We start from the raw sequence: 24,876 nt of genomic DNA, 5'->3' as shown, positions 1-24,876 counted from the left end.
TTGACCTAGAAAAAACATTTGACACGGTACCAAGAGAGGAAACGCTGGTATTGTATGAGGAAGTCTGGAGCGTCAGACAAGTATGTTAGACTGGTGCAGGACATGTATGCTAGCTGTGAGACAGTAGTGCTGTGTGCTGTAGAGGTAAAAGAGAAGTTCAAGGTGCTCCATCAGGGATCAGCTCTGAGCCCCTTCTTGTTTGCAGTGGTGATGGACAGGACGACAGATGAGGTTAGACAAGAATCTCCATGGACCACAATGTTTGCATGTGACATTGTGATCTGTAGTAAGAGCAAGGAACAGGTTGAAGAAAATCTAGAGAGGTGGAGGTATGCACTGGAAAGGAAAGGAATGAAGGTTAGTCGTAGCAAGGCAGAGTATATGTGTGAATGAGATGAACCTGGGTGGAATGGTGAGGCTAAGGGAGTGGAGATCAAGAAGTTGGAGGATATCAGGTTCTATGGATCGACAGTCCAGAGCAATGGAGAGTGTGGAAATGAGGTGAAGAGATGGGTTAAGGCAGGTTGGAATGGGTGGAGAAAAGTAACAGGGGTACTATGTGATAGAAGACTATCAGCCTGAATGAAAGGAAAGGTGTACACGACAGTGGTGAGACCAGATGCTAAGGTTCTCTTTGGAAGTGATGAGGGTGGATAGGATCAGGAATGAGTCTCAGAGGAACAGCACATGTTAGATGTTTTGAAGAGAACTGAGATGGTTCAGTCATGAAAAGAGGAGGGATAGTGAATATATTGGTAAACGGATACTGGCATGTAAGCTGCCAGGCAGGAGGTCTAGAGTAAAACCAAAGAGAAGATCTATGGATGTAGTGAGAGGATATGAAAGTAGTTGGTATGAGAGAGGAAGATACAGAGAATGGGGTTAGATGTAGAAGGCGACCCCTGAAGGGAATAGCAAAAAGGAGAAGAAGAAGAAGAGGATGACAGATTCAACAAACAGTGGTGAGGGTATGGTTATTTTTTAAGAAAATGAAAGGAAAATGATGGGAAAGTACGACTACAAGATTATAAAACCGTCATTGTCATTACCGAGTTCCTCTCCGGGATATTGTCTTTAAGATCATTATCACCATCATTTGCGTTGCCATTTTCGAAAGACCTCTTGGCTTTTTAGACAATAAATGAATAAAAGACTTCCACAGCGATTACAAAAAGCACATTCACTTGAAAGTTTGACACTAGCCCATGGCATTGTGACATTTCCACAACCAATGCCCAGTGATCAGTTACTGGATATAAGTATAACTGGAAAAAAGTGTCATGAAAATCAAGACTTTTGAAACTCAATGTAGTTTTACCACAAACGAACATTTGTCCTCATATGAAAGTGTCTATTATCAGCGATGTGGTAACAACATTTAGATTCCTCATTTTAAGTACAATTTTCTTTAAATTTGATACAATTTGTGTAAGTGGAACAATTTAATATGAAATTATCTTAACTTTAAATGACAGATATAAGAACAAAACAACATAACTACATTTTTAATAATCTATTCATTATAAGCACGCAGACACACACACAAAGACATACGGAGGTTAATGTGTCTGAAAAACGAGTACAGTAATAAGGTCTTGGAAACAGTAATGAGGGGGTGTCTCAGCATTTATTTCACCACTAGTATCAGAAAGTCTTCTATTCTACTGTGGCAGCAGACTTTATCATATAAGTAGCTCTACAACTTTACCAAATCACTCATTAGCAGTGTTCAGATTTTTGTAGAATATATTTGACAGATGCTGGTTCATTTAAATAACATTTTGAAAGCTGCAATAATAAAAGGTTTTATGAATCACGGTGTTTCCTGGGTGCCTGTATTGACTTTTATACTTGCTTTATAATTTAAATGGACTATATTAGTTATAATCAGATAAAGTTTTATCGAGTTTGAATTGGCAGTTGTCATAAAAGCATGGGTCACAGAGGAGCCCACTGAGTTTAGGGAAGATGCAGTTCATGGAGGTGATCAAATGTTTTCCTTGTTGCTCACCATAGTATGGTGTTAACACCATACTGTGTTTCAAAACTGATAGCTGGAAATAAGTTGTATACTAAGTACTGCCCTCCATTCCACAAATTGTACATATATAAGCATAAAAAAAAAAGCTGTACAATATTATATTGTGTTGACAGAAGGTACTGGCTGGTCTCATTGTCCCTGTATGGGACACAATGGGCTTTCATAAAATACACAGAAGCAGCAGTACACTGCTGAACAGCAGTGTCACCCATAATCTGAGATGTATAACTTTTGAAACTTTTGTCATGGGAAAGGAAATGTCTTACAGCTGGATGAGTTTGTCATGAAATGCAGCGAAATGACACAGAGTCTTCTACCATGCCTGTGAAAAGGAGACACATTTCAAAGAATATTCCAGACTTTAAACACAGGGTATTGTAGAATTTATATCTTAATGGATAATTGGTGATATGTATATATAAAATAAAATATGGCGTTGTATTAAACATGATTACTCACAGCACCCAGGGGAGCGACTTCAACAGAACAGTTGCTTCTTGTTTGGTTGTAACTCCTGCTGTTTATTTCCTAACACTACACATCAATAATAATAATAATAATAATAATCTATTAATCCCTCGTGGGGAAATTCGTTGTCTGCATTTAACCCATCATGGATGAACCATGAGCAGTTAGCTGTGTCCTCAGCGCCAGGGGTGCAGTGTTTGCTCAACAACACTTTTGAAACACTAGGAAGAGCCAGAAATTTGAACCAATAATAGTTGGTTCCCGAGAAAATTGCTCAACATCATGCGCCACGCATGCCTCAATATGTGACTGCTATTCTTTTACTTTATTTAATAAAATTGTAGAATTATTACTCAGTGAACCTCCTTAAGCATCTGCCCCAAGAGAAAAAACAAACGAACCACCAACTGACTTTGCTGCAAAGGAAAAGAAAAAAAGAGAATGTAGGATTCCCAGGTAACCATTACAATATGAGGAATAACCAAGAAAAGGTAGAATGTTTTAAATTGTGTGTTCTGCACAAACTGGGTGCTGCAGCTCAGTTCATGGCAACTCTCAATGTCTCTCCTACACCTACAGACCTAATAGAGGACAGAAAATTTAATATTTTATTCCTGGATTCAAAGAAAGAATGAAGGCCCAAGAGAAAAAAAAAACAAAAACAAAAAACAACATTACTTGTCCTGAGAGAAACAACCAGCTTTGAGGATGTAAATCAAGGGAAACCATGTGAAGTACATTATGTATTAAACACATATGTTTAACTAAAGAGAAGCATATATTCTACATCCTGATAATATTTCCTTTCTCTTAAATTGAGGAGAATCCAAATTTCAGCACAAAATTAATGTGCAAGGCATCCTGCCTTAGCTTGAGAAGGAATCAGGGTAGTTAAACAACTTATTGACAAGTTAAATTATCAACACACTCAACATTTAACTTTAAAATCTGTTCACAATTGGTCATTGCAATTTGAGCATTTTGCATTGAACCAGGAGCTCAAACATCTGCTATTTCATGATGTAAGGTTTAATTGTTCCTTTCTTTTAACTGAGATGACAATGTGATAACTCCTTATTAATTTCCATTCACAAAACATATTTGCTTTCTAGCCAAAGATTGTCACATCTCAATATTTAGCTATTCAGAGCGCACCACATTAGCAATAGTGTTTCATTCGTCAAATACTACGGATGTGAGTGAGGGCCAACAGCCACAAGCAGCAGAGACGGAGGAAAATACTGAAGGCAGGAGGAAACTAAAGTTTTTCCCTAAATATTAATAAATAGTCAGTTGACATGAAACAAATGCAGAGGAAATGATTTGCTCTCTCCGGAGGCTGATGTTGACAATAGCGTGTTTATCTACATACAATCTGATGCTTTGTATTTGCTACAAATTCGTCTTACAAATAAAAACACACATGGGGCCCAAGCACATAAAGCAGGAAAATTTCAAGAGTTCCGAGCTCAATTGAGTCCAACTGCCCGACATATTAAGAGTTCATTTAGTGACTCCTTATGTACAGTCTCTTCCGGGGGGGCTTTCAAGGTTCTAGTTCAACCTAATATGGTATTTATTGCTCATCTACGCTATGAAGCTAATAAGGCTCACTAGATATAATTTTTTTACCAAAAAGTAAAAATGATAACATTTTATCTGGTGAACAGTCAGCAAAGATGTGATTAACACGGTCATACACATTCAACCACGTTGATTCAGTCTTCCAAAGTTAAGCCGGGGCTTCTATCTGACCCGGCATGCCTCTGCCACACTCACACACTAGAACAAGCACAAACATACATACGGTTCGAATCACCCAAGCCCCGTGTGGTCCTGAGGCCCCAGCTCGAAGTATCCCGTTCGTTGTGTTTAGTCGGATGTCACACAGCTGTGTGCTTTGAATCATCATTTCTGGGTGACGGAGGATTCTTCCTGCTGAACTGACTAAAGCTAGCTGCCCTGCATCTTGCTCTGGGTCCTCCTCCATGTCCAGGTGGTGGCTGAGTTGGATCGGAAGGTAGAGTATTGTAGTGACCCGGGATGGGGAAACCCTGGCCCGGGTCGAGGACATGACTGCCTGGGGGGAGGGAGGCGTCTTTGGCGAAGAGGCTCTGGATGAGCTGGAATTTTTCTTTCTCTTCCCGTAAAAAGACATCCACCAACATCTTTTTCTCCCGTTTCAGCTGCTCCACAATGGTTTTGGGAATGTCGGGGATCACCCAGGCAACCACCAAGCTGAGGAACATCACCAGGTTCTACAGGAAGTAGAGAGAAGGAAGGAAAGAATTGAATAATCTGGAACTGGATTAATCTTGTTCTCCAACTCTCTGTGTCAATGATATGTCAAGGTCTTCGGTCACCAAAATACCACTGCTAACTTCCCATGCAATGTTTTGTTAGACCAGCACTTGTGCCTGGACTCAAAGATTCAAAGAACAAGAGCCCAGGGTGATGTGAAGAAATTATAGATGCACAAAGCTTAGCTCAGGAAAGATGCTCAGAGCTTTGTCACGCTGCTGGAGTTTAGTGATTTGTGAAAGATTACAGATACCTCTAAGTGCCTCTGAAAAGAAAAGGCAGTGGTAGACGCAGCTTCCTATCAGATGACTGGACTTCTTCTTTTCATTTTGACTACTCCCTTCAGGGCTTACCACAGCGAATCAAACTCTTCCATCTAACCCTACAATCTGTATCCTCTTCTATCACACCAACTACAGTCATGTCCAAAGCCCTCAAGTCCATCAGATGGCAGAGGGACAGGTAAAAATATTAAGAGGAGAAAAAGGAGAGAAAGACAGTAACTGCAGGTAAACAATCTCTGGCCGGATCCAGGAGGAATGTCCACAAAAATCTCTCTTGGGCTTTTGTGTACCAGGACATTTGACCCACATTCGTGAGGTATGGAGGGGAACAGATCTGTTGACTTGGACATTAGTGATATTCATTTAGTTCACACGTGATGGATTTTGCTGTTCATATTCAGACATATAGATGTGTAAAATGGGAAATGATTGGCTTTTATTGAACAAATATATTTAATGCAATCACACAATTGCATTTCACTGAACCACATTTATCACATCTATTAAAACAAGGGAGAGCTGTTAAAAATATTGCTGTATCTCAAGCAGAAAAATGTGCCCATCTGTTGGAGACGTCTGACTGATTTACTTTTAATTGTTAGTGCTAATGGCCTGCATGTCTGTTTGGCAAAATATAATTTTTAATGTCAGAAAAATTTGTATGCGTACCTGGAAGAGAATGACAAAGGCCAGCCTTGCAGCCAGGACCGACCAGTAATGTTTGGAGAACTGGTACGCATCCCCGGACCAGGGGGGCTCCCTGTAGTCTTTATACCTGGAACAAATCAGTTTGCAGGAGATTTCAAAGTAGATCCTTGCTTCATTAAAATGCTCTCCTCCTCTGCTCAGCTTGGGACCGGATTCCAAAATGTGAGGAATTTCATTTGGATTCTTTTATTTTGTATTCACCATGGACACTCTTTATTGCGCTAACAAAACAAAAAGCAGAAAAACCTTTGCCACATGTTTAACTAATAATGACCATCTTTGAAAGATGGTGGAAACAGAAAAAGGGAATAAAAGAAAAAATGTGAAAAGGACAGAAGCAAAAACAGAAAACAGATTAATATATTGAATGTATTCTGATTATGAATGGACACACACATGCAGGCACATTAGATGGTTATTCACTTTTTTTTTCATAGATCTGGTTCTTTGGCATTGGGTTTTGAACAAAATAGTTCTCACAAAATGAAACATGGCGTAATAATGAGACCCCTTTCAGGCACCAACGCTGTCACGAATGTGTGGCTATCGCACAACATCAGAAACAAAGCAATGTGATGTCCAACTTGATGAACTGCAGCTGTTTTGATGAAGACTTCCTGAGATTCTGGCAGCCACAGCAGTCTAAGGAGCGAAAAACTGCAAAAACAATGAAACAAAATAGTTTTTTTTTTCCTTTCATTACTAAGCACTAAAATCGACATCTGGTTTTGGATTCAGAGCAACAAGATTTGTTAATTCATTGGATATATTGATATATATATTATATATGTATTGGAATATGGAATTGATTGTTCTGTAACTCCTGGTATGTAGCAGAGATATCAGGAGGGGTTATTTTGTCTTAGTCCTTTTTAAGAGTCTTTATGCACAATCAAGGGTTAAGGATTATCAGCCATTCTCATGTAGTAGTACTTACAAATACAACAGGAGTTGACAGTGTGGTGGGTTAGTTTTAACCACTTATACAACTGCTACAAACAAATTCTGAATAAATGCAAAATAACAAATGTGCTAATTTAATATTTTAAAAAGGAAATGTTACCTGATGAAGAAAATCATCCATGTCATAAGGTTATTTGAAGGTCATTTGTAACATTCTCCCGGTGTCGATGACCAGCGGAAGGGTATTCCAGTCTAAGTATGGGTGAAAGTTTACTAAAAAAATATATTTAGAATTTATGATACCCTCTTTGCACAACTGTCTTTTACTGTGTTGCCCAATGATAGCCTCACTGTGAAGGTAAAGCTGTTTAGACTTAGGGCATTTATTTCTTGTATTTATACCATGAAGGTACTTTAGTTAAAAGCCTTCTCAGAAAAGAGAACTGAATTGTAAAATTCCCACACCTGCTCAGCAAAACATGGTTATGAAAGCACCATCAAATTCTCAACCATGTTTGTGCACAGCACTTCGACTTTGGCAGTCTGGTGAACATGGCTTTTATACAATATTGACGAGACCCACCATTTCAAAGCCATATTTACATTGTAATCTAATTTAATCTAGCCCTCATACTTGGTCAAATTTAGTTTTGATTTTATCTGGTGTTGCATTGGCTATACTGAATTTATATATCATTTTAAAACTATTTTCCAAGTATGAATCAGATTATTTCACTGTTCTATCTGAAAAGGTAAATACTGAAAATTAATCTTTCAGTTAACCTTTCAATATTTTAAAAGACACTATGTTTCTTGAATGAATGACTTAATATTTCTTTCAATTATCCCACAGTGGGGGAATTTCAAATTTCTTCATTTAAAATACACTAATTTTAGCTCAAACCATTTTAATTTTGCTTGAATTTTATGAATCTTCCATTAGGTTCCAATATGATCCCTGTGTCATCACTGAGTATTTATTCCCACTAAACACTTGTAAAGTGCATTTCTTGGTATAATCTAGATAGCACTCTTACAATACCCCAAATAAATCACACACCCCAATGCAAGACTTCAGCAATCTTGACCTCTCATTACTCAAGTATATTTAGAGAAACAACACATAGCAGAAGGTTGGAAATGTGTCCAAATAAAATAAAAGCTAAAAACAAAACCCTAAAACAGGAATGGAAAGTAGTAAACATGTCAAATAAACTGCACTGGTCTCATTGAAACAACAAGCAAGTCATAATTCAATGTAGAAAGAGTGGATCAAATGATCTTGATGAACTTTTTACCAACAGTATAGAAGGAACTCTGTGTGTGTGTGTGTGTGTGTGTGTGTGTGTGTGTGTGTGTGTGTGTGTGTGTGTGTGTGTGTGTGAGAGAGAGATTCCCGTCCCTTTCCTTATACAGTCATGAGTGAAGAATGCCGCCTGGGAGATTTAACCCTTTTCTCTCACATTTGATAATCAGGCTTCCAGGTCAATATTTGACAACAGTTACAAATCACATTCAAGACTTCCAAAGTGAACTAAACCTTAAAACACAACCTCCTCACATGCTTCTATCAGTTCAACTCTACTTGCTGGTTGGCATTAAATATGAAATATTGAGGAGGAACATTTCTCTTCCTGTGTGTGTGTGTGTGTGTGTGTGTGTGTGTGTGTGTGTTTCTGTCTGTCTGTATTTTCTGAAAGCTCCATGTTTGGTGATAAGCGCAGTCCTGTAGCAACTGGAGCATCTAACTCAATATTCTTTCAGAGGACCTTTCAATGAGATTATGATTAGTATGTGAGAGACTAGAGAGTATGTGTGTTTGTGTGTGTGTGCCTGTGGGCGTGCGTGCGCACACGTGTGTGTGCCTTAAACTTCCTGCTGTCAGCACAGCGCCTCCTGGGATCCAGGATGAGATTTGGACAAACAAAGGTCAGACTATTCCCATCCTTGAAACATGGACTAACATTTCAGCATGGTTTCTGTCAAGCAACACCACAATAGCAGACCCAACACCGAAAAAAGGCATTTCTTCCAGCTGTCGGCAAGAAAATGCATTTCATATGTCATTGTGTCGGATTTTGGCTTTTGTGTGACTGCCTGATGTTTACTGCAAACAGGTTTTCTATCGCTCTCGTTCACTTCCCCACAGCAGGGTCGACTGACACCTTGGAGTGTTGCTTTCATCCAAAAGCGTTTCCAGGCAAAGAAGACAAAAGGAAAGAGCAAAAGGCATATGAGTTCCAGATGTTCACAAGACACATCTTATTACCTAATTTCAGCACCTTATAAGTGGCAATAATGTACCAGATATCTACATTATTCAAGGGTAATGTTCGCTGTCATTGACCACAAAGGCGTGTATTACTGTCCTCGCATTGCATTTGGAACACAGTAATGCAACATTTTCCTGTTTCAAAATCAGTGATTTACTATTCATGTCTCCCATGTGATCTGGAAAACCTGGATAACTTGAAAAAAAAAAAAAGTTTTAAAGCAGAACATCCTTGAATAGCTTGCATAGTCTTGGAAAATTAGTGAGATACCCTGTGCTAATCCTATCAGGGCCCCACAGAGCACTGCAAGGATTTAAGGAATTTTCTGGATTACAATCATGTATTCAAGGATAGTATCCGCTTGTGGTGATATTTTGACTTGTGAGTTTCCATTTTCTCTTTTGTATGATTACAATTATTCAGAGACTAAGTATCTTGTAATATAATTCATGGATATAATTGGTTGATTGTTGATAGTAATTCAAAGTAGTTCAGAGAAGTAATTGATGACATCCCTCTCTGCCATCTTCCTGTCAGTCCTCAATAATAGGGTAATGGTGTATGCTGACATTTGGATATTTTGTATGAGATTCAAAATATTATTGTTAAATTGTGGTAGCCAAAAAAAAAAAGCAAAAACAAAAGCTTTTCAATTCCCCCAGTGTTAGTTGTGGAGTGGCTATCAGAAATCATAAATATAATGTTTTAAGATACAAACTGTATTTTAACATCAGCCATTTTCAGAAAAGACATGCATATCCCCAATTTAATGCTGTTTACGTGACTCCATACATTTACTTTTGTTCTAGGGGATGATAATGATCAACACCAACTGCACCCTTTTAACACAAGTTTAAGGTGTGGCCATATAATAAGGATTCCATATGTGTTTGTATTCCTTTTTTCTTGGCAATACACACTTTAATAAATCCAATGAAAAAATGGGATTGTAACCCATGTGCTGGAAGGGCAACAATGGCATCTTTGATTTTATCTTTGCCTCTCTGCTTTGAGATCATAGTCTGATGGAGAACAATATTTCGGGATTAGGTGCAACTATCTTTTAATGCTTCCATGTCAAACAAGCTTGAAAACCTCATCTGTTTTTCTTTCTTCGAGAGGAAGAAAATCATTTGTCTTGGGGGAGAGGTACGCCCACTGAGATACTGTCAAAGTCGCACAGCGCATATAAAGAAGTTAATACAATACTAAGCAAAGAAAGGGATGTTGAAATGTTCTATTCATACATATTCGGGCACCTGGTGTTTTCTTTCTATCATTCTCAGGAGTGTCCTTGATGATCTAGCAGGACTGACAGAGGAGTCTGGACCATAGAATAATGTCTTCCTCTGGATGTAGGTTCAGTCACTATGAGGCAGCAGCAGATTATTTTTTTACACACAACTACTCCAATACTCCAGTATTTCTTTTAGTAATCAAGTTATCAGATAAAAAACATTTTGTTTTTATTAAACCCTGGATTACACTTTGGATATAAAAAAAAAATCTCAGCCAATAGCTCTCTAGTACACTGATTATATTTTCGAAATTAACTTTGGCCTGACAGTTTTGTGGAGTTTGAAAATAAGTAGTTTGAATAAGTTTGAATATCTTCAAGGACAACACTGTGTTTTCCCATTACAATTGGCTTTTGAAAATTGTGTCACGGTTTTCCCACTTGATCGTCTCAACTTGTCTGGCACTTTCACACCTTGTGGTTTCAAAGCGCTTTACACTAGAAAGCATTCACCCATTCACACACACACACACACACACACACACACACACACACACACACGCGCACACACACACACACAAACACACACACACACACATACACATACAAACACACACACACACACTGATGCGGGCCTTGCAAGGCTGTAGCAGGACCATCTGGAACAACTTATTGAACAGTGTCTTGCCCAAGGAGCCTCCACATGCCTGAAAGGAGGAATCAGGGATCAAACTGCCAACCGTGTGATTTTAGGGACTCAGGCTCTATCAACTGAGCCACAGCCACACAACTGATATATGCTAAAAAATATTTTTGTCTTTAAATAAGAGGTTTAAATAAAGGTTCCCTTATAACTAATACGAAGTTTGGCATACATAGTATATGAGCGGTTAAGTTCATACTAAATATAAACAGAATGTTTACAATTGAACACACTCCCTTGCTTTTCTACAGGGTAATACCCCCTGCAGCATCCACAACAGCTGTCCATTTTTATTCCTAGGCTAAACACTGCAGATGAGGTGGAGCGGATGTATAAGGATGCTCCCCACTGAAGCAGAAACTCAAGTTTTTCACTGCTTTAAATGCCATTGGAAGCTTAAAAACTTAGCAGTCTGCCTTTATCACACCATGTCCCCACTCTTAGACTTTCAATGCTTATATTTTGTTATTTCAGTTTCCTTTACTTGATCTCAGTTTCATTGCCTTCAATTTCCCAGATCCTCACAATCAACCACATTTGTGCCAACTTCCGCTATCAATTGATTCACTTGGACGCTTTTCTATTCACATACTCATACCGGAAACCCCAGGCCGAGACAGACACCCAAAATTTGCGACATTTGACATATAATGTACAGATCTGAATCATTATCTACAACCCCAGAGGCGATGTTCACAACGTCAACAGGCAAGTGTCTCTCACACTGAACTCACACACATGCACGCATGCACACACACTTCTTGGAACATCTTACAGCCAATTTCACGCTTTTAAGTATTCAAGGCGTCATGATTGAGACACGACATACCACACTTCCACTGACACAAAGACTGTATTCTTGCATTGTAATTGTTCCCTATCTTATGTAACAGCAGGTCAGCCTCAGCTGTCTGTGGGCGCTGGCATCCATGACCTTTTCTTCTAGATCTCTTTATACTGGTATTATGAAAGAGACGTTTGCCACTGGCATGAGCGAAAATTCATACACAATACAATAGTGCACTGTCTTTGGTGGCTAAATTCATGGAAGTTAATTGGTATAGTAACAATGCCTCATACATCCGCTCTTGTTGGCCAAAGATTCAAAATGTCTTCTCAATGTTTGCACAAAGGTTGGCGTGTTGGCCTTAGACACACCTGATGTATGTGTTAAATTTAAATGTTTGTTACTTCCTTTGTATTCAGGACAAAGGACATACTTGCATTGGTGGATGTTGATATTTGATTTGGTTCATAGGTACATTATAGATGATTGACATCCGTTTATGATACCTGTGCCGAAATAAATTGTCAAGTCATGGAATACTGACATTGATTTGATGTAGAATACTAGCATTGGTCGTTTTTTCCAAGTCGGTGTCATTACATGAATAGTTTCGTACATTCTTTTTTACTGTAATTGACCATTTGCTGGTTTAAATCCAATATCAGAATTGACAATCAGATTTTAAAGTCAGTCTGATTTCCACTGGTCAAACACATTTCTTGGTTGAGGCACAGGCTTTGACTCCTACTCGGACCAACAATGCATTGCTGAACAATCTTATCAATGAAAAATAGGGTTCTTATAATAAAAATAACTTATTCTTGCCTACTTCTATTAGCTTGTTGAAGGCATGTAAGTATGGGCGTTCTTTTACCTGCAGAAAGTGATATCTCCATGCTGGGAGCTCAGCGGTGCCGTTCCAGGTTTAAAATTGGTCACATTGAAGTAGGAGAGTGTGTGGTCAATGAAGCCATGCATGGTGCCAGTCTGACTGTACATGTACTGGTAGACCAGCCGGGGGATGAAGTCTGATGTGAAAGAAATCACAAAGGCCTCCAAAGAAAAAAGATGGAGTGGGCCAGATAAACATTATTCTGCCATAAACACCAATATAAAAATACACAATGCAACACTGCCCGAAAATGTGTCAAATCTGTCTCATGAAAGTCAAACAACTTTTAGATATCAAAGTGCTTTTTTGTTTTCTTTCAACAGACAAAAAGCACTGGGGCAGTTTTGGTTAACTGCTGGAGACACATGTTAGAGAACTGTGTCTGATGTGGGGTATTCTGATACAAGATATGTAAAAGCCAAAGTCAGCTCCCAGGTTTTCATTGCCTAAAACCTCCACTGGCAGATTAAGAGTGTGTGTCAAGTGGCTTATAGAGCCAGCCTAAATAATAACTCCTGCTGCTTGTTTTTCCTAATCCTCCACAAATCTTTTTAATATTGAAAGTAAGCAAAATAGGATTCAGTTAACTTGCCAAGAACAAATCCCAGGTAGAACTTTCCTGACTCTGGCAAGCTTAGATTAACACACCCATAGGTCAGCATTTTTTGTTTCACATGTTTCTGGCATGTCATATGCTGTTTCACTATATTATAGCAAATAGAATAAAGTTTGTTGATAATGATAATAATAATAACTTGAAAGACCACACTATGATTTTTTGCATTTGCAAAGAAGTTCATCTACATTCATCTCTGTTTTCAAGGTGAAGATGAGCTTTTAAATTTTGGCAATCAAATGTTCTCATTCTATCCAGATGATTGTGTGAATTTCACTGGATTTTGAGAATTAAATTTTGAATCATAGCAAAGTCACAGTGCTTTCGAACTTTAGCAAAAACTGGTTCAAGCTTTCATTTTCAGCTGCCACTTTCCGAAATATAATAAAATCTCTTCCTGCAATTCTTGATTAAATTGACTTGAGTCGAAGGGGACAATGGAGACTGTAAAACAATGATCCTTCCACATCCTAATATGACATTGTCTTTGTGAATCTGAAACCGTTTCCAGGCGGCTGGACAAACTGGACACATCATGCCTCTGGCTATGTCTGCCGCCAGCAACATAATTGAAAACATACATACAGCACAGCAGCTGGAAGCTGGTGTTGTGAAGCTACTGTAAGGATCTGAACTAAATTTGTGTCAATGATATTAGTGAAAACATCATTTTGAGAAAAAATTTGTGTGTAATAACTCAACTCTTCAGCGGAATATCATACCCAATACATTCTGTGGTATAAGGACTAAATGATAATTTATCTGGTTGGAAACCATGAACCAACAGAGGACACAAATCAGAAATGCATCAATACTTACATTTATAATGACTGAGAATTTTCCCATTCCACTCAAGATGTTGTACCAAATACCTGTAGAAGACAGAGAGATAGATAAATATAGAGCAAATGGTCTCAACTTATGCAGCACTTTCAATGCACTTTACAGTAGTGTGTATTCGCCATTCAAAGTGCCAACCGGGCCATCAGAAACCTTGACGTTCAGTGTCTTTCCCAAGGACACGTTGTAAAGGAGACAGGAGGGGCCAGGTATCAAATGCCAAAATTCGGATCCGGGGGGCGCCTTCTCTACCAACAGCCGCTCAAGGAACAACACAATGCCAAACCCCCCTTGTGTGTTTAAAGTTCATGTCTGATCCCCTTACTTGAAACATGAGGAGACCATCAAGGAGCAAATCTTTTGATGGATAGATGACGAACTGAAACTACGTCTAAATTGATGGCGGAAAAAAAATCCACTTTTTATTTTGGAAGGTGCTTAAATTGCAGAAAGGTTTTTGAAACCTGAAATTCTTCATTTGTGGTGGTATTCCCAATTGATATGGGCAGTTCTCCCACTTTAGAGTAGACACATGACAAAGCTAGAGCCATTCAGCTCTTGCTTGCTGAGATAAGATTTTGGCTGGGTTGTGTTAGGGCTCTGTTTTTATAACAGCCCATGGATGCAGGTCTATTGGATTGAAGACTCAGCACAACAGGATTCCACCCTGTTTAAATATGCTAGGTAGGTATGCTAGATAGGCTAGGTATGCTAGATAGGTAGATACATACATAGGAGTCTCCCTAGTGATATAACCCTTAGAAGTATCAAAGGGAATCAATATGTTCTCAAACTGGAGAGGATCTGATGCCTGACAGCTGGTTGTTTTTTTTTTCCCAGAGTAAGAAATGCCTATATTGTCATGAACCGTTATACACTGAGCGCAATGTCAGTGATATTTGACTACTGCATTTCACCCATCATGGATGAACCATGAACAGAAGGCAGCTAAGGAACAGCATCACGGGAGCATTTAGGGGTTCAGTGTCTGCTTAACAGGAGGAACCAGGAATGTTCAGTTCCAAGGACAACTGCTCTAACGCCCTGCGCCACGCTGCCCCTTTAGTGCATTTGCTCTATTTCAGAGCTCACTATCATACAACCATTGGGCCCATGAATCACTGAGTAAGTTTCATTCGGACATTATTGATCTGTTGATGGGAATCAGTGTGTAAACTCTGCAGTGAAGTCTGCCTCGCTGCCTGAAGCCACTAACAGCTTTTGTTTTGAACTGATGATAGAGTAAGTTCACTCTTACTTTACTCACTTTTGGTCTTCACTAGGTTGAATTTGATATTTTCATTGACAATTTGGAAACGTGATTTGTTTTAATTGCGTAAGTCATAATGCAGACATTTGTCTCTACATTTGTGTGTGTTAAACTTACTCACCAATGTCTTTAGCACGTGCAGCAACTGGCCTTCGTAGCTCCGTAACAAACTTCTTGGCGTCAAGTCGGATCTCGATGACGTTATTCAGCAGGGCGAAGAGAGGAGCGAGTGGAAACGAAGCCACGAACAGGGAGACAAAACCAAACTGGATAACTGTGGGAGAGAGAGAAATCAATCATGATGCGCACAAAAGTACAAGCAGGCTCCTTATGAATGCTGCTAGATGAAGTGTGTTTATTTCAAATGCACAAAAGCCTGTCATAAATTAAAGAAAAAAAAACTGTAGACAGTATGGGACTGTGTTTTCATGATCCTTATTCTTTTCCCCTTCCCACATTTACATAAGCACGTGCAGTGAGATATTGTTCATGTGCGCATGTGAGACCAATGCCAAACCAAAAAGAACACCAAAACTCATATTTACATCATACAAAAATGAATGTGGTCCCACAGTGTCCAGCTGTCGGAGTCCCCCCAAAGACTGAAAATGGGTGTTACTCATGGAAATTGCTGTTATTAGTCACATTCTAATGTGTTAACAACATGCCGTTGGCCAAAATTACTTTCCTACTGTGAGCTAAGGTTAAAATACCGAGTTCAGTGAAATCTTTTATCCTACATTGTTTGAACACAGACGCCTTCCAATGTACAAATTTATATCATGCCACTATCATGAGTTGCATGGGTGAAAACTTTGATAATCTAGCTGCGGACTTCTCTAAATCTGTTACCGCCTTGCAGATGACATGCCAGATAATGGGTTTAGCAGGCTTTCTACTTTGTCAAAGCACATCCCTCTTTAAGAGTCCCCCCATCATTGATATTTATACTGCTTGCTATTGATTAATTCCTTTGGTTAACACACGAGACATCACTGATAAGGTAAGTAGAACAATATAAAACTCCGAAAGTTCCCATTTCATCCTGTCATTAGAGCAATCAGACAGAAAATTATTTAAAAGCGATTTGTCTGGTCCAGAGCCACACTGTCTGCTCTGTGTTTCACATGATGCCTTTTAAGGTCAACGTTTCCACAGCACCAACTAAACGGAGTTTTTTTTTTCCATCTTTTTTTATATTCAAGGAGTGTGTGTGTGTATGTGTGTGTATTTGTGCGCATGCGTGTGTGTGTCTGAGCTTTGCAGCTAAGTGTCATATCCAGATACAATACCCAAAACTGAAAAAAAAAAAAGTGTATCCAAACTGATTTTATAGTACATTTAAATTATGCAAAAAAAATGTGACAAAGAGGGAGCGCAGAGAGGGAAAATCTTCTTATAAGTGTAATTTATCAAATCTAAATAAACTGAATTATGGGATAACGAGCTGAGCATGATCAGGAACAAAACATCCACATGTGTTACTTTTGTTATATATGTTATATGTTTTTGCTATATATGTGCCAATAGGGTAAAACAATGTCCATAAGTTGGCCAATGACGAGTGAGTGAGAGAAATTCCACCTATTACAGTTTGCATCAACTTTGGAGCATATGTTGCAGAAATAAGTCACAAACATAGTTTTTGACAAAAAAAAATGAATTATTAAAACACTACTTATAAAACACACATTTCTGTCTGATCAGATAGCAACACAGGTCTATGATCGATGGTTGTAAAGTATAAATTAGGGCTAGTTTGAAGGCATTAATTTGCGTGGATGCTTACGTAGCTTTATTTTATTTATTTATTTATTTATTTATTTATTTATTTATTTATTTATTTATTTGGGAAAAGTCAAGACTTTTCTTTCTCAAGTAATTATATCAATGTCAGAATTAATTACAACATAACAGTGCTGACACAAAAACCAAATGCAGCCCGAGATAGAGCAGAAATGAATATATAAATAAACAACAACAATGACAACAACATTACTATTTGAATTATTATTATGATTGATAAAAGTATATAAATCATAATGATAATCATCATCATGATCACCATAATATCCGAAGTCATCAGGAACTGATCCATTTATAATTACTTAAATGACTAGAGGAAACTGGTTTGGTTGGGGCAATAAACTTACTTACTTGAACCAAATAAAAATTGTCAACGTTTTGCCATGGCTTCCCTTTTGCTTCTAAAAATAGGAAGACACTGGCAACATCCAATTAAACAAGTTTTAAAAACACACCAGATTTTGACAGACATGAACCTCTTTCAGGATAATCAATAAATGATCCAAACATCTATTTTCTTCCCGAGACCAAGGAAAAGGAAAAGGAAACATGAGATAGACAAGGCGGTTTGTGCGCTGGAACTTAAGCAGTGTGGGAATGGGGATTTCCAGTGAGCCCGAGACTGATGGCTTCACCTCCAGACGCCACATCGATACAAAAGGCGAGAGGAAGAAAATACGACAGTGGATAGGTGAGTGCTAGAGGGCAAGCTTAGAATAACCTTGCTATCTACCTTCACTGAGGTTGACGGGTTCAGGAACAATCCAGGCACAGATATACAAATGCAGCACACAACACACACATTAATCATGCATGAGTCATGACAAACTCAGAATTCCACTTTCACACACTGGAATTCCTCATTCCTCTGTGTGCCCACCAGTTTGCCCTTCTCTTTTTCTCAAAAGCCATTTTACCTACCCCCTTTCTCTCACATGATTCTATGAAAATTACACCTAATGGATTTTTTAAAATCAATTTTTATCATTCTAAAAAGCTATGTTTTGCAACAGTAAAGGTACTGGTAATAAACCATGCTGACTTTTTCTATTAAATACTTTTGAGGTTGTTTTTGGAATCTACATTTCCGACATCCGTTTACCATATGCGGCGCATGTTTGAATTCACTTCATCAAGATTCAATGAAATGAGAGGGAACACTCCTGGGCCCCTTTTTCTTTTTGCTATATGTCAATAACAACCTGTAACAAAAGCCTGCAGCTTTTAACTAGTGAATCATCTTTTCCAGACCCCCTATATGAGTGATTGGTGTTGAAAAACATGCATGGGTCAGAATTTCACAACAATTTTGGCTTGCAAAACAGTCACCACTCCGTCTCAAATCAATATGTTAGACACTGAGCAGTACGAGTATACTACGGGCTTTGTGCTTTGCGTTATATTTCATTTCTTTATATTATATTATTGCTTCTTTTTTATGAATAAAACTACATAAGTGTCATGTATAATCAACTATTCAGTATTAGTAGTTTCATTATATTTATTATTAGCATTATGCTGAGGTTCAGCATGGTTTGGGAGGTACGAGGAGGGACCAGGAATTAGTCTATCAGAGGGATAGCACATGTTGGATGTTTTGGAGAGAAGGTCAGAGAAACCAGCCTGAGATGGTAACATTTGGACACGTTTCAGATGACGCAGGACCAATTATTTACACTCCGTCCAAGAATGTTTTAAACCTAGTTTTCTATGCTGAACAACTAAACAGCTGCCTGGCGCAGCTATTCCAACTTAACAGCCAAAACATTCTCCACAGATTCAGTGACAGACAAATATAAGCAGGCTGTCACATGCTATAAAATCAAACAGTGAAACGGCCAAATATGTACATTGCCGCCATTGATTTGAGCGAGTAGAAAAAACAACCAATATGATAAAAAGACCAAAAGCCTTCTGAAAACGGTGGCGAAAAGGGTCATCTTTCTGAAGTGAACATAAAACTCTTCCAAAACATGATACAAAATAACATGTTGATCCTCCTAAGGTTAAGCACTCAGCAGCAATTAAATTCTTATTGAGATGACGCTGATTATTTGTGACGGTTCATAAACCTTCTGTGACCATAATGTTCATGTGTAAGGAACTGCAGACCTGAATTTAAAGTACATATTTACTTCATGCAGATTTTTCATGTACATGAATTAAAAAAAAACAAGCCCTTGAATTAGCAACAACATATCAGTTAGGGTATCAGTGAGGAAAACCTAACCTTGTTCCTTTTTGGAGGGTGAACAATCCAACACTTTGTGGATCTGCATTTAATTCATATGAAGAGCTGACATCAGATGATCAAAAGGTATCGTCGCTATGACTGCTTGGCCTCCATGTGCTAACTATCCCTCCAGTATCCCTGAAACTCCTCTCCTTAAACCCCAAATAGCTGGGAGGATTTCCAGGCACTGCTTTCACCATTTGTACTCATTTGTGTCAGTGAAAGTGAAGGTCAAGCCAGGTTTTAAATTTTCTGCTTCAAAATCATTCCTTCAGCTAAACAAGTCTGTACTTATATTACCTTAAATTATTCTTGCTCCCTTTTTGCTGATGTTCTGCAGCAGATTGTGACAGAGAGGAACCGTGAAAGATAAAAATCATGGTGGCATCTTCCTCAACATGCAAGCATGTTTTAGGTATTTCACCTGAGGAGATGTTTCTGTAACATTTCTCCGTCATCCAGTTCACTGTATCACTGATAATCTCATGGTGGTAAAAATTAATTTCCTGAAATAAGGCAAGTGAAGGTGCCATAATAACAGCTGTCAGTTTTAACCAGTGGCATTGGGCCTTGTAAATGAATAGGTGTGCATGTCAGCTCACTCATTTCCATGTATTCTGGCGTGAGTCCTTCAAAGGGGACAAGGGCATAGTCTAGGTTCCATTGCTGTGGAGCTCTTTCCTCTTCCTTCTCCTCTTCTGTTCCTCCTTTATCCTTCAAAGCACGAACAAACTTTTTCAACTTCCTATCAGGATGCAGAAAGAGATGTACAATTAGCAAATACAAAGGCTGACATCCCAGTAACTTTATTTTTCTTTCCCTTCACAGTCCAGTGATTTCCAAACATCTTAATTTGATCAAATTGTTAACTTTGGAGAACTGGATATTAACATTTCCCTCATGTTCATTGTCCACCTGATTTTGATTTGAATCAAAAATGTAAACAGACCTTAAACCAGGCTTTATAAAACAAAACAAAGATAAAACCAAACAGTAATGTCCGATACAAATATTATGACCCACAAGTATTGCTGCAAGAAAATTTGGCACATATTTATCAATTGTTCTTTCCTTATTATGAAATAAGAAAAGTTAAAGAAATACAGTTACCGTACTGATAAAATACCCCCCCCCCCCCCAAAAAAAAAGGGGCAACAATCTCTCATGTTGCTCAGCTTCATTGCTGAAAAAAAAAAAAATTCTTACATTTTCATAAATAGTTGAACCTCATGTGTCATGTTTTATTTTATGCAATAATGACACTTAATGGGGGCAGCACGGCGGCGAAGTTTAGCGCTTCAGCCCCTCACAGCATGAAGGACCCTTTTTTGATTCCAACAAGGGGACCTTTCTGTGTGGAGTCGCATTTTCTCCCCGTGTCTGCGTGGGTTTCATCCGGGTTCTCCGGTTTCCTCCCACAGTCCAAAAACATGCAGCAGATTAATTGGAAAACAATGGGAAAAATTGCCCTGAATGACAAAATAAATGGTTGTCTTTCTTTGTATGTGGCCCCACAATGGGCTGGCAACCAGTCCAGGGTGTACCCCGCCTCTTGCCCGATGACAGCTGGGACAGGCTCCAGCATCCCCCGCGACCATGACTGCAGGATAAGCTGAAGATAGATTAATGTAATTGCTTTATCCCAAGTTTTCATCTTGGATAACCTATAATCTTAAAGACAAAAAAATGTTTTCCTTCCATGAATTTTATTTAGATGATTACTTCTTTTCTTGTCAGCTGCTCCCTTGGGGTCGCCACAACCAATCATCTGCCTCCATCAAACTCTGTCGATAGGATTCTCTTCTCCCAGACCAAATAAATGCATGTGCCTTTTTCATTACTTCCATAAATCTCCACTTCGGCCTTCTAACTTGCTGCTCCAACCTCAGCCTCCTTCTACCGATATATTCACTATCTCTCTTCTGTATACGTCCAAAGAGAACCTCAACATTTCCTCTCTGCTGCCTCCAGCCCCGCTTTCTGTCTTCTTCTCTAAACCATACAACATTATTGGCCTCACCACAGTCTTCTACACCTTTCCACTCATTCCGGCTGATACTCTTTAATCACACATTATACCTGAAATTTTTTTTAGACCTGTTTCAACCTGCTTGCAATCATCAATTCAGTTCTTTCCCAATCTCTCCGTTGCACATAAGTGTTGATCCTAAGAACTTAAAACTCCTCCACCTTCTTTATCTCTGCTCCCGGTAAACTCCATTCCACTCCATTCCAAAATTTATTCTGTGTAACTGCGGCTCACTGTCATTCCTCTCAATTCAGGGTAAACCTCCACCCTTCGATATTCTAGATACCCGATTTCAGCATATTAGAGTTATTTTACCTGTTTATGGTTGCTGACAAGCCATGTGGAAGTTGGTTCCATTGAGTTGTGAAATACAAGGCTTGACCTCAACAAGCGTCTCAGTCAATTATTGATTGATGCATATGACTTGATTGGTTGTCAACCTTGCTTCTCTGCATTTCTGCTGTTCTTGGTTTCACCACCAGAGGCCACTGGACTGCACCGACTCCTAACTCTTGTCTGCCACTCTTGCGTACCTGTCTCTCCTTCCCTTATCAATTCTAAAGAAACAAAATGACCCTTTCCCACGGCTGGCCTGACAAGATGTTTACATTACATATGATGAATCACTCGCTATGTCTATTTTGTAAAATTTTCTTGATACACTTGTGTCCAATTCAAATGACCCTTTCTTCCCCGGTCATAATTGATTTCTAGAAAGTGTCTTGCTTATTCTGCAGGCTCTCTGAATCTTAGTGCGGTTTAATTTGGACCTGTCATTGTCCAGTATTTCATTGTTGGACAATTGTTGGACAAACATTGTTGGTCAAGTCCACTTCTCTCTTTTGTGTTTTATTCACTTGTGTATTGCGATCGGCCTAACCCAGAGTCAACATTTACTAAACCCTAACTCTCCAATGTTCTTCTCTGAATCTTCAGTTACAGATTTGGTTCAGACCACATTGTCAAGAAAAATGGTCAATGATGGGAAACAAAAGTCTTGTAACACAAAATATACAAACAAGGATTTACCATCAGGGTAGCATTTCTTTGAGCCAGTTTTCGGGGATTGTTTAAAAGGCTCAATGTGAAAATTATTGCTTCTGAAGAAAAAAAATAAACATCTTGGCAGAAAGGGGGGAAAAGAGCGAAAGTAGAGTAAGCTGGAAAATGGAAACCGGTAATGTTATATTTCTGGCAAATATCTCCCTTTTGTGTGCAAAGTCAGTCCCAAAAGGATTTAGACATTGACAGGATTTGGGCAATTTTGCATCTGTTCACCATCACAGCGGATTTAGAATTAGACAATCAAGATCTGTTTGAAGTGTGTTCAAAGGCTCGAAAGAGAAAATAATAGATGAGAATTTGTAAAATACTTGGAGGAAAATTCTCAGCAATCAGAAAATGATCAATGAGTCAACACTGAGCTCTCCTTAACATTATCTTGAATGCAACTACCTTAATTTGCAGCATGTTTGATGTTTTAGTTTCCCCCTCAGTAAGACATCAGCCTAGTGTGTGCAAGTTTAGTTCAGCAGCCTGACTTGGTCAGTGGAGCATATAGCTGTTATTTCATCTTTGGAAACTCTTCAGGTGCATTCACTGAATTTTGGCATTGTCTGCACTGAGGAATTCTCAGTAAGTCTGTTCTGCAGCTTCCATCCACCTCACACCATCAGTATTTGAGGAGACTTGACCCACTTCTACTGAAACCACTCAAGCCTGCGTGTTACACTTTTTCTGACATATTTGGTAAATGAGGTGGAACCTTTGCTTTCCTCTTCCGGAGATTTCGCTTCCAAAAATCCCTGCAAAAGTAAATTTAAGTCTCTGAATCTATAATGTGATTCTCCTTCCTATTGAGTTTTAAATTCAAACCCTTTTGTAAGACTATTATATTTTTACTGGAGATCAATGTGGGAAAATGTGAAGATATGATGAAATCTGTGATTTTGATATATTTATTTATTTATTGACTAAAGTGAATGATTTACATGGGAATTTGATTATATCCATATCAGGGATGTCAATCAATGGCCCATGGGCTGAATTTCCCAAGATTATTCTGCAAAGCATAAAAACAAGTTGCCATTTTTCAATGATAGAAACCGTTAGTATGATTGTATGACTTTACCCGTCCGGTCCACATCGGAAAATACTATCTTTCATGAAGCTAAAATGACACCCCTGATCTATATGATTCCTTGTGATACCATAAGCTGAACATGTTGCACATGGATCAAGTGTGGTGTTGACTGATGGATTTGGATTACAGCCCCCCAATATCTAGCAAGTTGATTGAGGGGACTGTAAAGATTGATTGACATTTCTTTCACTTCATGCGAGTCCGCAGATCAATCAACCTCTTGAAAGGACAGAAACATAAGTCTCTTGGGAAAGTGGCAGGATTTGCTGATAGCATATAAGTGCACTCATAGTAAATGCATATGGATACCGACCAACTTGCACTTCATATATAAGTATCTTAAATAGTATGGTTTAATTTAGTATCTTTTTTGTATTCATTATAATTCCATACCTTTTTATTTCTTTTTTTGCACTATATTCCACATTGTTTTCCAATAATCATGAAGTGTCTGTAAAGCATTGTTGTGAAACACGTGTTCTAAATCACTAACGTTTTTTCAGTGAGATTAAACTGAAAGTGTATCAGAGTGTCAAACCTTTTGTTGATGCTTTGATTTTTTTTTTGGTAGTTATTGTTTTCATTGCCAAGTCAAAGAGCGTAGCTTTTATGAGTCTGTTGCATTCCAATTGCTCTTTTGCCAAAGCATGGGTCATTGATTTAGAGTTTCTCATTTTGTAATTGACTCACTATATTATCATGAAGGAAATCACAGGGTGTGTTTAAGGTTTTTATTGTTTGTCTTCTTAGTATGAATGTTTTTATTTGGATGAGGTGGAAGCGCTGTATGAAGGTATGTATCCTGTATGACAGATGTGTCTCAGCTCGTGAATCCCCCAATACCTCTTAGAGAAACTAAAGTTTTTTATGAAACGGATGGGTTCCCAAGGAAGGTATAAGGGTGAAGGTATGCTGACAGCAATGATAACAAGGCAGCCTGAAGCCAAAAAAGTCACAGATATAAGACCTATTACACAACTCTGAACAGACCTAAGGAAAGCTTTTAGGAAAAAAAGGAAGATGGAATGTTGTAAGTACATGTGAGTAACTACATGTATATGTAGGTACGTGTGTAAGATGTCAAACAAGTCACAGACTCCGTAGATGTTACGTGACTCACTCAACCCAATACAACCAATCTTAACAGCTAAAATGTTTCATTGAAAATACCCAGAAAGAAAAAAGGTAGTCTACTCACGGGATGCCAATTTCAAAGATGTTGTTCTGGATAAGCTGCTTGCCAAGCATGATGATGCTGAGCTGAATGCACAACTCAATAAGACAGCCTCCCGGGGCACACTGCAAGAAACACACACTCTTTTGTGAATGTATTTTTTATCAA

General features: G+C 38.6%; 1 protein-coding gene across 2 annotated transcripts in view; it reads right to left on the bottom strand.

Moving 5' to 3' along the window:
- Positions 1 to 1,611: 1,611 nt before the first annotated feature.
- The window catches only part of ano2b (anoctamin 2b), a 74,931-nt gene continuing 51,666 nt past the window's right edge, over positions 1,612 to 24,876 (bottom strand). For both annotated transcript variants that reach the window (XM_086146913.1, XM_086146912.1), the window contains 7 exons: positions 24,733 to 24,833; positions 19,965 to 20,107; positions 15,445 to 15,597; positions 14,033 to 14,085; positions 12,580 to 12,758; positions 5,764 to 5,869; positions 1,612 to 4,767 (listed from right to left, as the gene is read on the bottom strand). In XM_086146913.1, coding sequence (XP_086003039.1) covers positions 4,393 to 4,767; positions 5,764 to 5,869; positions 12,580 to 12,758; positions 14,033 to 14,085; positions 15,445 to 15,597; positions 19,965 to 20,107; positions 24,733 to 24,833 — 1,110 coding nt within the window. In that variant the 3' untranslated portion in view covers positions 1,612 to 4,392. The remainder of the gene's footprint in view (positions 4,768 to 5,763; positions 5,870 to 12,579; positions 12,759 to 14,032; positions 14,086 to 15,444; positions 15,598 to 19,964; positions 20,108 to 24,732; positions 24,834 to 24,876) is intronic.

This window comes from Fistularia commersonii, chromosome 5 (assembly GCF_037954325.1).
Source record: "Fistularia commersonii isolate RoL2024-O1a breed Wild chromosome 5, RoL_Fcom_v1.0, whole genome shotgun sequence".
NCBI classification, from domain to species: domain Eukaryota; kingdom Metazoa; phylum Chordata; class Actinopteri; order Syngnathiformes; family Fistulariidae; genus Fistularia; species Fistularia commersonii.
The sequence above is the reverse complement of the archived record's forward strand: the minus strand, read 5'-3'. Positions and strand labels throughout refer to the sequence as shown.